This window comes from Stegostoma tigrinum, chromosome 3, assembly GCF_030684315.1.
Source record: "Stegostoma tigrinum isolate sSteTig4 chromosome 3, sSteTig4.hap1, whole genome shotgun sequence".
Lineage (NCBI taxonomy): Eukaryota > Metazoa > Chordata > Chondrichthyes > Orectolobiformes > Stegostomatidae > Stegostoma > Stegostoma tigrinum.
Window position 1 is genome coordinate 106,232,351 of NC_081356.1, and position 17,889 is coordinate 106,250,239.

The window sequence follows — 17,889 nt, forward strand, 5'->3', positions numbered from 1 at the left end:
AGAATTGTTTGGTTTGTTAGTAGTTCTGTTAATTTGTTCACTGTTAGAGTTAGATAAATAAATTGTTACTTGTTGATCATAGAGTGACTGTCAGGAGTTCATTTCATTTAACTTCCCCCTTTATAACAGGTTGGGAACTAAAAGGCAGGTTATACCACATTCCACATTTCCTTTAACAGATTATGAGGTGAAGTGAGCTTCTAGGTGTTTCAGTTTTAGTTATTTGGGGCGGGTGGGGGTCGACCTCTGCTTTGTAACAATATTGTGAGATTTTCTCCCCCAGCCTCAACCCCATCAGTACTTCAGAAAGGCAGCTCTGCATTTGGAATAAAAGCCTGGACATTTAGTAGTCCAAGGTGAGAAGTGAGCAATCCTCAGATCCTGGACAGGCTATAAAATCTTGGAAAGTGATTGTGAGTTTTGGAACCAGGTGAATCCAAACCACTTGCTTGACATTACTTGTGTTTCAAAGCCACTATTGGAATTAATTTGCAGTGTAGGATGAGATGGTCAAGATTGCTTGTGGACAGAATTTTCAGTCAATGCAGAGGTCCATGGATAGCGTTATATGATAACAGTTGTGAGAGTATCTGTTTAATGCTGTTGTGTTGTGAAGGATCCACATTATACAAATGTTGAGGCTACTGTCCCAGAGACAAAAAAAAAACTTACTTCAGCTACTCTGGTTGTCATGGCAGCCATTTTCCATTTCCATTTCACACTTGCGATTTGAATGAGGATGAAATGCAACACGTAGAATGAGTGAGATAACAAGGTGTAGAGCTGGACAAACACAGCAGTTTCAGCCTCTCAGTCTAGGTGACTTCCCCAAGTGTTCCTTTTATCCATGGTCTCACTTTCAACCGCATCGTCTCACTTTCAACCCCATCACGTTTAATTTTCCTCATGTTCTTATGAAGCAATTCATCTAACTGATCATCTCTCTGCCGCATTTCCCAAGCATAGAGTTCAGCAATGTTAAACATACTTCTGCACTGACTCCCACTGAATGCAGGTTATGGTGGCCAATGAGGATCCTGTTCCCTCAGAATCTTTTGTCCTGCCATGTTTTATTGTCTCCCTATGAGTTGAGCTGTTCCCCCTTTACAATTATTATTCTGCCTGCACGCTGCCTCCAATCCCACCAATTCACGTCTTCAGCATCCTCAACCCAGCATTGGCCTCTGTTGACACCTCTTGACATAGAGAACAGACCCCCAACACTGGCCGCGGTCACTCTCCCTGGAGGAGTCCCAGACAGCAAGCAGTAAACTGTGATCACCAGGTACCTGCTCAGACTTTCATATTGGGAATTCTCATCATCTCCTTTCTCTGCCATGTGGGCACATAGCACACAGCATGTAAACGATGGGAGAATTAGTAATGGTTAGCTTTCAATGCAGGAAATTGGACCTCTCATCACCCACCAGTGAGATTCTCACCTCATCATTCAAACTTTGAGTGCAAAATTGAACTTTTGTCTTATTTTGATGTCAAGTATCTAATTTTTCTGATCTTTTGTGATATTTTCCCTACTGACTCACTATTATCTATATCACTCAGCAACGTAAATTTTTTGTTTGAAATTGAAAATGACTTTCATTATTGAGTGGGCTGAAACCATATGATCAGATTAAAAAGACTGAACAACTGTACTATGAGTGATTTAAACAGCTTTCAAGACGACAAACATTTAGGTAGTTGTACATTACCATTTGCAATGTTACCAAAATGGAACCAGGTAACCTACCAGAGACAATCAACTGAAAAGAGTGTAAATAACCTACCTCCGTAAGCATTCACAAAACATTTCCACTTAACCTGTGTATTCAACCGAGAATGGATCATGCCATTTAATTCAATCACTTTGAGCAGCGAGTGCCAGCTGAGTGAGAGGCAGAGATATTCTTATGGTCAGATAGTTATTGGAGCAGCGTACACTGGAATTACACATTAGGAAATTAATATAAGATAACAAGGTGTAGAACTGGATGAACACAGCAGGCCAAGCAGCATCATAGGAGCAGGACAGCTGATGTTTCGGGAATATTTATGATGGCAAATTGCCTCCACCTGGAATCCTCTAGAAATGTTCCAGAAAGTGAGAGACTTTGGAGGTATCTGGTTAATTAAGCTTAATAGGTATACAGGAAATGTCAAAGAATTAAACATTGACACTAACTCCTGAATAGCTAATAAATTAAACAATCTGACTCATGACTGAGCCAGCTACCCTTTCCGAACCCTGAACACCTCCTGGACGCAACTATTTGGTCCCACCTCTGAACTCAACACCCAATGCCCCAGGCCAAACTAAACAGAACCCCTAGCAGCCCTCAATATGACCCTGCAAGACCCATCACAACCACAGTGAGGGCCAGCCCTCCTAAAAAAGTAGTTTTAATGCTGGCAGTTTGACACACTGGGGCGTCTGATGATGAAATGTCAGTAAGATCCAGTTTTGCTGGAATTTGGTTCGGGGTTGGGATGGTTGTTGTCCTAACCTGCTCTGTCTGATGTAATTGAGATGGCTAAAACTGATCAGATGCTTTCACTTGCCAGAATTCTCATTAACTGTATCTCTAGTAACACCAAAGGTTGCATTTGCAAATTGTTTCCATCACTGAAAGTGAACGTTTGGCATGGCAGCCAGTATGTCCACAGTAAAGTCCTGTAAACCAGTTCTGAGCGTCACTGGATCTGAAACATTAACTCTGATTTCTCGTCAGGCCTGCTGAGTTTTTTCCCCAGCAATGTCAGGTTTTGTTTCTCTTCCCCATAAATAGGAATTTAGATGTTTATTATGTACAGATATGGTGGTATTTATTGGTTAAGGGAATCAATGTTTCCTGGGTAATGAATGAATAATGTGGTTAGAAAGATGGCAGAGAGCAGTATATTTAAAGACAGGAAATGCTGGAGAAACTAAGCTGAATCTCGCCGGCAGAAGCAGGCAATTACCTGCTGTGAAACAGAAACAAGAGGGTACTGGATAAACGCAGCAAATCTGGCAGTATCTCTGGACAGACGAATAGAGGTAACGCTTCGAGTCCAGTTGCTGCCAGACCCGCCGAGTTTCTCCAACAATTTCTGTTTTATTTTTGTTTCAGACCTTTGGTACCCGCAGTTCTTTGATTTTAGACTTTGGTCTGCCCGGCCTCACCCTGTAGACGGTCTGGAGATTTCAGCAAAGGCACGCTCACGCCCCCGCCACTGTCGATTCCATATGCTTTCTATCTATCACCAGTCTGCCTGGCCAGTAGCATCCCGTCCCTTCAGGGTGATGCAGGTGTACTTGGATTTCGGGAATTCCCAGCTCCATGTTGTTCCGTTCGGACAAAAAGCCTGAGGTGGGTTAAACGTTCAACCGGGTGAAAGGTTGCGACTGATTCTTGTCTGGATCTTTACAAACTGACAGGTGATTATCTGCCCCCTGAAAGACTGGCTATAATGGCATCTGGAGAGACTCCGGGTGGAGGGGAGGACACTTAAATGCTGACGAATCAGTCTCTAATAAAATGTTTCATGGAAATAGAACTGAATTCCTTAAAAGATAAAGCTAAGTTCTCTGCGCTGTCGCTGTCTGTTTTATTTAAACCAGCTCCACTCTGGGCATTACACAGTTTGAAAGGTGCAGGACTTTTTAAAAATACACACACAATTTAGTTTCGGTTGCAAACTCGGTTTTATTGCTTTTACTGGAAACAATTATTATTCTGCTGGAGAGAAGGAGGAGGAGGAATAATCTGGGGCGGTGTGATTCCTTTCAATCTGCCGGAAATAGCGGAGTTATGAAATCAAAGTGGGGTGGCGATAGGAGGAGACGGTGGCGACAGAGGAATGGTGTGAGAGAGAACCCGCTTTCACTCACACACACACACAGACTGAGAGAGCTAACATCAGCTAGAACTCCGCAACAGTCCGGACTGAAAGCAAAAAGATACCAAAGTAAGGAGTCACCCCGACTGGTAAAAGCCTCTCGCCTCATCATTTATCAGTTGGTCTAGAGATTCTCGCTCAGAGGGAACAGTAACAATTCTCATCTAAACCCAGGGTCCGGATTGTTCAGAGAACTGAAGCAACTCGGGATGGGCTGGACATTTCAGCTTGCGTTGTGGGTCGCCTTGCTCCCCAGTATCTCAACTCTCAACATTGGTAAGAAATCTTTTTATTTTAAACGCATGCACATTAGTTTTTTTCTGAAGAAGGGTCCAGATCCGAAACGTCGGTTTACCTGCTCCTCTGATGCTGCTTGGTCTGCTGTGTTCGTCCACCTCTCCACCTTGTTATTCCTATATTAAAATGTAGAAGTGTTTAAAACAAAGGTAAATTGCTTCAATAGGAATGGAATAGTCATAGAGTCACGCAGCACTGAAACAGACCCTTCGTCCCAACTCGCTTATGCTGACCAAGTTTCGCAAACCAAGTCCCATTTGCCTGCGTTGGGTCCAGATGCCTCTAACCCTTTCCGATCCATGTACCATTCCAAACGCCTTTTAAATGTTGTAATTGTACTCGCCTCTACCTCTTCCTCTGGCAGCTCTTCCCACAGCGAACCGCCCTCAGTGTGAACAAGTTGCCCATTATGTCTCTTTTAAATCTTTGCTCCCTCTCACCTTGAACCAATGCCCTCTAGTTTTCCACTCTCCCATTGGAGGGAAAGGACCTTGGTTATTCACCTTACCTATGCCTCTCCTGATTTTATAAACCGCTATAAATTTGTGGATAATAGCGTGGTATTGGTCTCTAGAATGAATTCATAATTGAACGAATTTCTGTGTTCTGAACTAAAAACCAGAAAACGCTGGAGAACTTCATCGGGTCTGGCCGCTTTGAAAACAATTTTCAATCCAATGTGATCCTTCTTCACTTCTTTTCTGTGTTGTTGCCATCATAGATGTTGCCAGTATGTTTTTTTTGTTAAATCTCAGAACTTCAGCACCCGCAGTATTCAGCCTAGATCTTTTTTCCCCCCGTGGTGTCGGTGTAAAGAAGAATGATGGGATTGAGGATATTTGTTAGTCTTCTGTCGTCGTATTCAGTTTCTGAAATTTGCGCAGCTCTTATTACGGAGACAGCGAGCGGCCGTGGACTGGCCCATTGTCTGCTTCCTCCACCGCCGCCCCCCCCCCCCCCCGGCAATGAGCCTCTGCGCCCCCCCCCCCCTACCCCGTGTTTATTTATTCTACACCCGGACGCTCTTAAACTTTGGGATGGGAAGGCGGGAGTGTGGTCAGTATTTGTGCAGTGCACGGGTTCCTGATGTATCTTCACATCTCAGCTCAGACTGAGACACCAAGACAGAGTGGGGCCCAAAATAAGCTCTCTGTGTCTGTGTGTGCACGGCGTCTGGGTAGCGGAGTGGGGGAGGCGGGGGTGGTGTCCATGGGCACGGTTTCTCCTGCTTCTTGGTTATCGATCCGCACTAGTGTTGGCGGCAAATTGTACTTTGCTACTTCATATAGTTTTAGCACTTCTGTCTCCAAAACGGATTGCTGTTACAGGGTTACTGGTCTGCAAGAGTCTCTGTAAATAGGCAGCTGTTTTCTTTTAGAAAGCGGTTGTTTTGTGTGTGCGTGGAGACATAATCGCATTGGTGTGTGTGTCTGATTCACTGCACTGCAGACGAGAGACTGACCGTGAAGCGCTCTGGGCGATAGGAGATTGCATGAACACAAGATGTCACATTTACGAAAATTTGTCCTTGAAAGAGCTGTGCTCCCCTTTTAAAGAATGATCAGTTCCCGTCCTTCTGGACTATGAGTAAACTAGTCCGTAAGCAATAGACACCCCCTGCCCACCTACCCATCCCCACGCCATGTACACAAAAGTATTTTGACATAAAAGGCTCTCAGTGCTAGAGAAACAAATTCACTGGCCTGTTATGAATCGTCAAACTTTTTTACCTCCAGAAGTAATTCAATATTGGTGGGATTCAGCTTGTCCTGTGACTGCTTGGATTCCACATATTTACCTTTGCACTCAATTCCTGTTTGAAGAACCCGGCATTATCAAAAAAAGATACTATATTTGTTATAATTATGACTAATGCATTATCATACAAAACAATTATAATTCTTTCAAGGATTTTACAAACATTTTGAGAGAGACTTTTCCACAAAGTCCTTATTTCAGCAACTCTATATTTTATGCTTAGATATGGCCAAGGAATTGCAGCTACACAGTGGCAGGAATTACAATAACCAGTGAGATTTCTTGAGAAAACAACAACATAGTCTCATGACTAATTTGTTATGGCTTAAGGTCCAGCATGTGTAAACTCAACAATTAAAACAAACAGACAAAGATTATGGGGAAGGCAGAATCGCGTAAGAGGAGCAGCGAAGTGGGCTCACCCCCACCCCCCCTTTCGCCCATTCCTCTCCCTCCACAGCAGATGTCATGCCCCACTTTGCCCACCCAGGCTCAATCTATCTCCAACCTACCTGCAGAACTACCCCCCCCCAATTCCCCTGCCAGCAGACCTAAGTACCAACTCTCCACCCAAGACCCTGAAACTGCCTTCCCTGCTGCCACTGGTTCTAATATCTCTCACACACCTCAAAACACCCCAAACATGGCATCACCTACTTAGCCCACTTGCCAACTTGCACCCTAAACATTTTCCATGCTTTCTCACCTGGCACCATACTTAGTATTTTAACTCGCTAACCATCTGACACCCTTCCTTCCTGGAACCTAACCTCACATTTATCTAATGTACTTACTGATTGGCAGTACCCATCAAAGTAGCTGTCTGTGGTTCTGGGTTCTTAAATTTTAGAATCCCACACCTGACTGCTGTGAAAAGAGATCAGAGATTGTCTTCCTCAAAATGTTTGGCACTAGCACAGAACAATCAGATGGAGGTACAGCTCCAAGTTTTTGAAGGCACCCTGGTTGGAAGCAGAGTTCTCTGCTTTCGCATAAATGGGGCAGAGTAGCAATTTATGTGAAGTGCTTAATCCATAGAAAGTCTTTTGCCACTTCTAAGTCACTGACACACTCGAAAACTGTACAATATTAAGAGCCAAGATAATAAAATGTGAGGCTGGATGAACACAGCAGGCCCAGCAGCATCTCAGGAGCACAAAAGCTGACGTTTCGGGCCTAGACCCTTCATCAGGGAGGGGGATGGGGTGGGGGTTCTGGAATAAATAGGGAGAGGGGTAGGCGGACCAAAGATGGGGAGAAAAGAAGATAGGTGGAGAGGAGAGTATGGGTGGGGAGGTAGGGAGGGGATAGGTCAATCCAGGGAAGACGGACAGGTCAAGGAGGTGGGATGAGGTTGGTAGGTAGGAAATGGAGGTGCGGCTTGGGTTGGGAGGAAGGGATAGGTGAGAGGAAGAACAGGTTAGGGAAGCAGAGACAGGTTGGACTGGTTTTGGGATGCAGTGGGTGGAGGGGAAGAGCTGGGCTGGTTGTGTGGTGCAGTGGGGGGAGGAGACGAACTGGGCTGGTTTTGGGATGCGGTGGGGGAAGGGGAGATTTTGAAGCTGGTGAAGTCAACATTGATACCATTGGGCTGCAGGGTTCCCAAGCGGAATATGAGTTGCAGTTCCTGCAACCTTCGGGTGGCATCATTGCGGCACTGCAGGAGGCCCATGATGGACATGTCATCTAAAGAATGGGAGGGGGGAGTTGAAATGGTTTGTGACTGGGAGGTGCAGTTGTTTATTGCGAACCGAACGGAGGTGTTCTGCAAAGGGTCCCCAAGCCTCCGCTTCGTTTCCCCAATGTAGAGGAAGCCACACTGGGTACAATGGATGCAGTATACCACATTGACAGATGTGCAGGTGAACCTCTGCTTAATATGCAAAGTCATCTTGGGGCCTGGGATAGGGGTGAGGGAGGAGGTGTGGGGGCAAGTGTAGTATTTCCTGCGGTTGCAGGGGAAGGTGCCCGGTGTGGTGGGGTTGGAGGGCAGTGTGGAGCAAACAAGGGAGTCACGGAGAGAGTGGTCTCGCCGGAAAGCAGACAGGGGTGGGGATGGAAAAATGTCTAGGGTGGTGGGGTCGGATTGTAGATGGCGGAAGTGTCGGAGGATGATGCGTTGTATCCGGAGGTTGGTGGGGTGGTGTGTGAGAACGAGGGGGATCCTCTTTTGGCGGTTGTGGTGGGGGCGGGGTGTGAGGGATGTGTAGCGGGAAATGTGGACTTCACTAGCTACAAAATCTCCCCTTCCCCCACCGCATCCCAAAACTAGCCCAGTTCGTCCCCTCCCCCCACTGCTCCACACAACCAACCCAGCTCTTCCCCTCCACCCACTGCATCCCAAAACCAGTCCAACCTGTCTCTGCTTCCCTAACCTGTTCTTCCTCTCACCCATCCCTTCCTCCCACCCCAAGCCGCACTTCCATCTCCTACCTACTAACCTCATCCCACCTCCTTGAACTGTCCGTCTTCCCTGGACTGACCTATCCCCTCCCTACCTCACCACCTATACTCTCTCCACCTATCTTCTTTTCTCTCCATCTTCGGTCCGCCTCCCCGTCTCTCCCTATTTATTCCAGAACCCTCATCCCATCCCCCTCTCTGATGAAGGGTCTAGGCCCGAAACGTCAGCTTTTGTGCTCCTGAGATGCTGCTTGGCCTGCTGTGTTCATCCAGCCTCACATTTTATTATCTTGGATTCTCCAGCATCTGCATTTCCCATTATCACTGATACAATATTAAGAGCCAGTAGTGTTCAATGTGCAAGGAGTGCATATAATCTGGCCCCTGTGACTACCATACCAGCATACCTAATTTCCCTATTAACTAAATAAGTTACAGACAATATACTTTGCAAACATTTTTTAGAATGAGTGTTTCAGCTAAAAGTAATGTTGGTTGGATTACAATTTCCTTGGTTAATTAGTATTTGGCATATCATCCAACAATGCACTGGAAATTCCAAGGGAAGATGAGAATTTTTTATCAAAATTAATTGCTCTTTGCTGCAAAAAGAAGCCAAAAGAAATCCGGAACAAAGCAGTTTCTTCCAAAGAAGAAAACAATCTCAAGCAGGAATGGTTAGATTTTATACAAAGGAAAAAGGAGAAGGATGAATAATAGTGATCTTGCATTACAAAGAACAAAGAAGAAAGAATAAAGAAACCTACAGCACAGGAACAGGCCCTTTGCCCCTCCAAGCCTGCGCCGAACAAGATCCTCTGTCTAACCTGTCATCTATTTTCTAACGGTCTGTGTCCATTTGCTCCCTGCCCATCCATGTACCTGTCCAAATATATCTTAAAAGATGCTAATGTGTCTGCGTCTACCACCTCTGCTGGCAACGCGTTCCAGGCACCCACCACCCTCTGTGTAAAGAACTTTCCACGCATATCTCCCATAAACTTTCCTCCTCTCACTTTGAACTCATGGCCCCTAGTAATTGAGTCCTCCACTCTGGGAAAAAGCTTTTTGCTATTCACCTTGTCTACACCCCTCATGATTTTGTAGACCTCAATCAGGTCCTCCCTCAAACCTCCGTCTTTCTGATGAAAATAATCCTAATCTACTCAACATCTCTTCATAGCTAGCACCCTCCATACCAGGCAACATCCTGGTGAACCTCCTCTGCACCCTCTCCAAAGCATCCACATCCTTTTCGTAATGCGGCGACCAGAACTGTACACAGTACTCCAAATGTGGCCGAACCAACATCCTATACAACTGCAACATGACCTGCCAACTCTTGTACTCAATACCCCGCCCAATGAAGGAAAGCATGCCATATGCCTTCTTGACCACCCTATTGTCCTGCGTTGTCACCTTCAGGGAACAATGGACCTGAACACCCAAATCTCTCTGTTCATCAATTTTCCCTAGGACTTTTCCATTTACTGTATAGTTCGCCCTTGAATTTGATCTTCCAAAATGCATCACCTTGCATTTGCCTGGATTGAACCCCAGCTGCCATTTATCTGCCCAACTCTCCAGTCTATCTATATTCTGCTGTAATCTCTGACAGTCCCCTTCACTATCAGCTACTCCACCAATCTTAGTGTCATCAGCAAACTTGCTGATCAGACCACCTACACCTTCCTCCAAATCATTTACATATATCACAAACAACAGTGGTCCCAGCACAGATCCCTGCGGAACACCACTGGTCACAGGTCTGCAATTTGAGAAACTCCCTTCTACTACTACCCTCTGTCTCCTGTTGCCCAGCCAGTTTTTTATCCATCTAGCTAGCACACCCTGGACCCCATGTGACTTCACTTTCTCCATCAGCCTGCCATGGGGAACCTTATCAAACACCTTACCAAAGTCCATGTATATGACATCTACAGCCTTTCCCTCATCAATCAACTTTGTCACGTCCTCAAAGAATTCTGTTAAGTTGGTAAGACATGACCTTCCCTGCATAAAACCATGTTGCCTATCACTGATAAGCCCATTTTCTTCCAAAAGTGAATAGATCCTATCCCTCAGTATCTTCTCCAGTAGCTCCCTTACCACTGACGTCAGGCTCACCGGTCGATAATTACTTAGATTATCCTTGCTACCCTTCTTAAACAAGGGGACAACGTTAGCAAGTCTCCAGTCCCTCCGGGACCTCACCCATGTTTAAGGATGCTGCAAAGATATCTGTTAAGGCCCGGCTATTTCCTCCCTCGCTTCCCTCAGAAACCTGGGATAGATCCCATCTGGACCTGGGGACTTGTCCACCTTAATTCTTTTAGGATACCTAACACTTCCTCCTTCCTTATGTCAACTTGAACTAGAGTAAGCAAACATCTATCCCTAACCTCAACATCCATCATGTCCCTCTCCTTGGTGAATACCGATGTAAAGTACTCGTTAAGAATGTCACCCATTTTCTCTGGATCAGCGCATAACTTTCCTTCTTTGTCCTTAAGTGGGCCAATCCCTTCTCCAGTTACCCTCTTGCACTTTATATATGAATAAAAGACTTTGGGATTTTCCTTAACCATGTTTGCCAGCAATATCTCATGTCCCCTCTTAGCCCTCTTAATCACTCGTTTCAGATTTGCTCTACATTCCCGATATCCTTGCAAAGCTTCATCTGTTTTCAGTCGCCTAGACCTCATGTATGCTTCCTTTTTTCTCTTGGCTAGTCTCACAATTTCACCGGTCATCCATGGTTCCCTAATCTTGCCTTTTCTATTCCTCATTTTCACAGGATACCTTTTGTATTCCTCATTTTCACAGGAAACATTACAAAAAACTTTACTAAGTATGAATGATTTGGAGGATACCGGACAAAAATTAAAAAGTTATAATACTTTATTAGTTGCAATTAGTGAATTCATATTTAATATTACACTTCAGACTTTACTTCAACTTGTTCTGAAACCATAACATCTTAAAATTTTACATCATGTTGGGGCCTATCACCTCTTTGCAGGCTCTCTGTAGACAGTAAATATTTTTCAGGTTCTCCGGCATCTGCAGCTCCTACTATCTATGAATATATTTTTTCTCTGTTCCCCATACCATTGACAGAATAAAAATGCCAATTCATTCTCTTTTAGAAATGATTGCTGATCCTGCTAGCTACCATTGTTATAGGTGGGGACTTCCATGTCCTAACAATCCTCGGTGCTCCAAAATGTCTTCATCCCATTGCTGTTTTGGTAGTTGTAGGGTGCAAGTATGTAAAGTGCATCAGATATAACACTATATCTGATGGTCTACCTTGAATTTGGCCGCTCCCTTGCTCTAGAAAATAAATTACCCTATAATATGACATTTGCAATCACTTCCAAAAATAACACTGCACAGAATCTAATGTAAATGGATTTGAATGTTTTCACTGTAGAGAAATATATGAAAGCATTTATTTCATGCTTTGATTACTATTTTTCAGGCAACACGTCACAGAATGGAATGCGTCCCAGAACTTTTGCAGCTGTTCGGAGTCATGAATCTTTGGAAGTTTTTGATCTTGATAGAAAAATTGAAGGCGAAGGTTCAGGCCTGTATGAAGGAAGTGGATTCATTGATGGATCTGGATTTGGATCACGTGAAGATAAACTCATCATCCCTGACAAAATCCATGAAGAACACTACATGGAACATGTAGCCATCTCAAATACAGCAGAACAATACTTAACCAGTCAATGGATGACTGCATTTATTCCTTCAGTTTACACCCTTGTTTTTGCATTGGGATTGCTTCTCAACTGTGTGGCAATCTTAATGATTCACTTTAGAATGAAATTTAAAAAGCCGGCTATAATTTACATGATGAATTTGGCATCAGCAGATTTGTTATTTCTGCTGATGCTGCCCCTAAAGATCGCTTACCATTTTTCTGGCAATGACTGGGGATTTGGCTCTTTCCTCTGCCGATTGGTTACAGGTGGTTTTTACGCTTATATGTACTGTTCAGTGCTGCTGATGATGTGCATAAGTATTGACCGATTTCTGGCTGTGGTCTATCCAATACGATCTGCTACATGGAGGACCCGGGGGCGTACAGTTGTAATTTGCCTTGTCGTGTGGCTTGTGGCTATTGGTGGCACTATACCACTTTTCCTCACTGAGCAAACAGTGTATGTCACCGAGCTGGGCATTACAACCTGCCATGATGTTCTACCCCTCGCTACACTACAAAGCTACTCCATCTACTATTTTCCCATTTTGTGTTTTCTGCTCTTCGTAATTCCCCTGCTTGTGACTTCATTCTGCTATGGATGTATTATCTCAACCCTTCAATCAGCAAATGTGGCAAACAAATGCAAGAAAACACGTGCGATCTGTTTGGCTGTGATTGTGCTTTCTGTCTTTATTGTCTGCTTTGCACCATCGAACATTATTTTACTCATACACTATCTTAATTTTTATTATGCACCAAGTGACCATCTCTATTTTGCTTACGTGCTGTGTGTGTGCATCAGTAGTGTTAGCTGCTGCCTTGATCCTTTGGTTTATTATTATGGCTCATCCCTGTTCCAAATGCATTTTCAGAATCTTTTGTGCTCTAGATATGTTACTGAATCTGACAATAGTGAAACAGAGTCTAAGAGCTGTAAAACAGGGACCTCCAGTTTCAATGACAGTTCCTACAAAAAATTACTAGTCTAAACTGATCACATTTTTTTGTCCTTTTTAATTTTAGACATGTATGTTAGACTGCAATTTGGCCTTATTATGTGACAGTATCTTCCAACTTTGTGACTTCATTGGATCCCGTTGCTCTATGTCATTTTTTCTGTTGTACATTTATGTGAGAACGAGTATGATTGGAGAACAGATTTAATTAAGAGCTTTCTTTTCCAGTTACATTTCATATTACATATTTTGTCTGTCAAGTAGTTTCAGAGCCTATTTGTTGCCAAATTTCCATTACTGTTCAGTGTAATTGATCATAATCACCTTAATCCTCAAGCAACTCTGCATTGCATAGACTTTGGTAAAAAAGTAAATAAGATTAAAATAAACAGTTGCCATTCTTAACTTGTTGTATTGTTTTATTCAGCATAATGTTGCTGGATAATCTTTTAAGTTTATTCTTGTTTCCCACCTGGGTAATTCGTTTTGCAAAAAACTTCTCTGATCAAAACAAAATTGCTGCCTGGATTTGGCTGTGGTAACAATGGTGAATATGTTAGTGTTCACCATCATCACTCCACTTTAACTGACAACAACCTTGCAAGTTTTGACATCTGAAGAACAGGCCAGAAACTAGATGTTCTGTCCATGAGGTTGTACTCTGTAGGATGAGCCACAGGCTCCAAAAAACATGAATTAACAAGAATGTCTGCTCTAACCATGCCAAGCTTGCCAAAAACAAAGTCCAGGAAAGTTTTATCATGTTGAATGAAGTGCAACTGAGTTTTTAGCAGTGTAATCATTTGTAATTACTGTTAAACACTCTCACTGGCCCTGAAAAACTAATTCTATATTTGTGGAATGTCAGATTTTGTTTAAAAACTCAACATTTTTTGTAAGCATCAAGAAAATGAAAGTTTGATTATCCTTATTTTTATTTCTATCTCAACATCGTCACTTGATCATTTCACAGAATAGAAGAAATTAAAAGTTAATTTTAAGTGCTTTTAACTTCTGATTTGCTGTTTGTGAATACTACAAAATTATTGATTGCCTACATGCTTAATGTCTTCATGACAATTGGATGCCAGGAGATCCCCTTGACTTTGTATGAGATTTAAACTGTTGTGGGATACAAGAAAATTCCCACCTCTGAGACCATTAGATCTTAATGGGCAGTTTTCTTCAAAATCAACAGTGAGCACCCTTACTTCATTGCTGCTCAACTTTCAGGGTAGTATTTGTTCATCCTGCATCTCAAGTAACTACTGAAACAGTATAGTGTTATGCTTAAAAGAGCACTGTTCAATGACTGAGTCAAATTTAATCTCTCTATCAGACAGAAATAAAATTGGAATTCTAACATCTTCATCGAATTCTTACCTTACTAAAAACATTCATTTAGCTGCCATTGCATCAGCCAACATTTTGAAATTAAATATAGTGAACTTAATGTTTGGGTAGTTGAATTGAAACAAGCTCCAGATTAAACTTTGCAACAAGGTGAAATAGTGGCTTATTATTCAGTTATTGTAATTCTCTGATGTTCTAAATATAAATGTCAATTGTATAGATGTGAATTGTGGGACTGTGCTTTAAGTCTCTTACTTGTTTCAAACATTTATGACCAAATGGTAACTACACTATGGAAAGTAATTGATTAGCTGTAAAGCACTGAGGTTATGAAAGACACTATGTAAATGCATTTTTTTTCCTGTTGCAAGATATTTGGTTCTTTTTGCTATTGCCCGAGTTGGCCCTTTCAGTATGTAAAATTATAAAGTGTAATTTTAAACACTTTATGACGATAATATTTACATAATCATGCTCAATGAGATGAGTTTCATAAATATTCATTAATTTTACATTTGTTATTTACGGAAGCTCTCCAACCAAACAGTGAGTAGTTCAGTAATGATTAGAAATGATACGATACCATTACCTCTACAGTCCAAATCAAGCACCCATTCTGTGAATTTATTACAAAAATGGGTTCAAACTAATTTGTGCATTAGTATGAAATAACCTTCTAGTTGAAAAGACTATATGTTAATGAGTGCTACTAGTAATGTGAGAGAAAGGATCTTCCTGAAATGTGTATGTTTGTATATAATGCTACAACATTGTTCTCTATTTTTTATGTATTACCACAGAATGAAAAATTTCACTTCATTGATATCTTGTGTTGATTACTTAACGGTTAGTTTATAAAGTATATAACCAGACTATGTTTAAACATATATTTTGTCTAAAACTGCATGAAAATGAAGAAAGCTAATACTCATGTTTTAAAATAAAAAGCTTATAAACTGAGTTTGGTAAAGTTCAAAGCTACTTTATTGACTTATACTGTTACAGTTTGAACATTTGCGAGCACTTCCAACATGTCTCCATAAGAAGATGTAGTGGCGAATGTGAGCTCAGTAGTGCCCACGTTTTTAGGTGCCATGACTTCTCTTAAGGATGTGAAATTTACTAGTAGTGTGTGCTACCATTCAGCACATTGCATAGCTGGCAGATGATGATGCCAATGCTTAATTTTACATCTGCACTGCCATTTGCCAGCCTGTGCCCTCTTTTAAACTTTCAGAGCAGAACACAACATTAAATAGCATGAAGAACCTCTCCCCCACTGGGTTAGTAGTCATGTCCAGAGGCACATGACCAAATAATTCTTGCTCAATCAATATGGCTGGAAGAACGAGTGCAGGACAGCCTGCACTAGTCCAAACTCACTTTCAATGCATAAAAGATGCCCACTGATGCCTGAATGAAAATAAAAATACTGCTCAATTGTCCGCTAATCCTTAGACATTTCTAAGCGACCTGTTCAGAGCTGTTATTACACACTTCTCAACCCTTACATATAGTACTGAACAACCTGTGCAGGGATGTTATTATATACCTCTGAAGTAGATGGTCTTCCTGGCTTAGAGATAGGTGCACTACCTTCACGCCATAAGAACTGTCCACCAACTCTTTAGTTTTCCTTCTTCCTCATATCCCAGAATGAATGCAGCAAATCTGTAGCTCCTTCGTAATCAATCTGTTCACAAGTGTAACTTGTGACTTTCTCCCCAATCCTTGTACAATATTCTAAAAAAAACTACCCAAGTATTGAGTTCTCTGATAACGATAAGTGAGAGGCGTATCTTCATCTGTCTTCTTGGTTTTCCTCCACTGCTATTACGGGGCATTTTCTGAAAGAAAAATTAGATTATTGGTGAGGGCAGAAAAGAAAGTAAGAATTGTATGGCTACAGCAACTGCAACCCTTCAATCAGAAGAGATTCTGGAAGAAGCAAAAAGTAGGCTGAGGAGGAGGATTAGATAGGTAAATATTCTCATCTTCACCACCTTTGAAACAGCCCTTCCTTTTGTGGTCAGCACCACCTTATCCATGTTATTTAAGACATGCAGACATGATTCTCCCACCTCCTGTCCCTGATGCCTGCACTTGTGCATCTTATTTCCTTTCGGTGTCTAATTGAATGTCATGCAATCTGTTTGGATGATCTTACAATGGCTGAATTACTGACAGATATGCACACTTTTGAATGTGGGTGGATTTCATGCATGGAATTGTGCCAATAGTGTGAGGGTGAGGTTCAGCATCCAAAGGCCTGATATGGGGACTTTGATTTTCAGAGCTTGTTGGTGTGTGTTGTGTCTGTTGTAGCACTCCGGCCTCTGAGTCTTTGGGCTCGCACTCCACTTCACAGCTTGAGTGCAGTAACACCAACCTTCCAATGTAGCACTGAGTGCAATCTTTCAGATGAAATATTAAGCCGATACTCCATCTACCTGCTTGGTTAGATGCAAAACTGCAATGACCCAGCTTTGAAGAAGCATAGAGGAATCATTGAAGGAGCCAACAGAAATTGCTGGAGAAACTCAGCAGGTTCTGGCAGCATCGGTGAAGAGAAAACAAAGTTGACATTTCGAGTCAGATGAGCTTTCCAAAGCACTTTCTACTTTTATTTCAGATATCCAACATCTGCAGTATTTTATATTATTTTAGTTATTTGATTTCCGTCTGGTTTTCAAAGCCAAGTGATGTTAACAGTGTGGACTCAATTCCCATTCTGGGGGAGGTTACCACAAAGGACTCTCTCTCAACCTCTCCCCTCACCTGAGGCATAGTGACTCTGAGGTTAACCACCACCAGCCCCTCTCTCTCTCTGTCTCTCTCTAATGAGAGAGCAGGCCTATGGTCCAGTAGGATTACATCGAGCTTTGCCCTTACTTTTAGTTTTTCCCAATGTCCTGGCTGGTACTTATCATCCAAACACCATTGCAAGAACAGTTTATCTTGTCATTATCATAAGTGCTGATTATGGAAGCTTGTTCAAATGGAATTTCCTGCATTACAACAATACAAGATTACAAGGTGGGGTTAAGCACTGCAGGGTTAGTTTTCAATCCTTCTGGCCACTGTTGCAGGCTCACAACTGCTTGAAGCCACAATTGAGAATTGGGTGAAGATGAGGACCAATACAAGATGAGCCACTTCAAAGAATGCAGCAAGGTCACTTAAGAGAGTTATTATTGATTCCTTACACTCTGCCTATTAACCTGCATATTAAATTCAGCCCAGATTTTGATGGCAATGGGGGTGAATGGTACCAACTCTGAGAACAACTCAAACTTCGTTTGAGCTTCCCCCAATGTGTCATCTTTTACACCGCAGCGCCCTCTACGGGAAATCTGTGCCACTGTACTAGCGAGCCTCTTTCATCAATCAGACTGAGCGAGCTCTGAGTCCCTCTTGCGGCGCAGTGATAATGTCCCTTTCTCGGGAGTGGGAAGCCGAGGTTCAAGTCCCACCTGTTCCAAAAGCGTGTAATAACATGTCTGAACAGGTTGATTAGGAAAATTAGTT

At 42.6% G+C, this 17,889-nt stretch overlaps 1 protein-coding gene across 1 annotated transcript; it reads left to right on the forward strand.

Moving 5' to 3' along the window:
- The first annotated feature begins 3,177 nt into the window (after nucleotides 1-3,177).
- On the forward strand, nucleotides 3,178-15,287 carry LOC125450963 (proteinase-activated receptor 1-like). The gene is made up of 3 exons (XM_048527475.2): nucleotides 3,178-3,350; nucleotides 4,054-4,155; nucleotides 11,822-15,287. The coding sequence occupies exons 2-3, from the start codon at nucleotides 4,089-4,091 to the stop codon at nucleotides 13,039-13,041; spliced, it is 1,287 nt and encodes a 428-aa protein (XP_048383432.2). The 5' UTR covers nucleotides 3,178-3,350; nucleotides 4,054-4,088; the 3' UTR covers nucleotides 13,042-15,287.
- The last annotated feature ends 2,602 nt before the right edge of the window (nucleotides 15,288-17,889 follow it).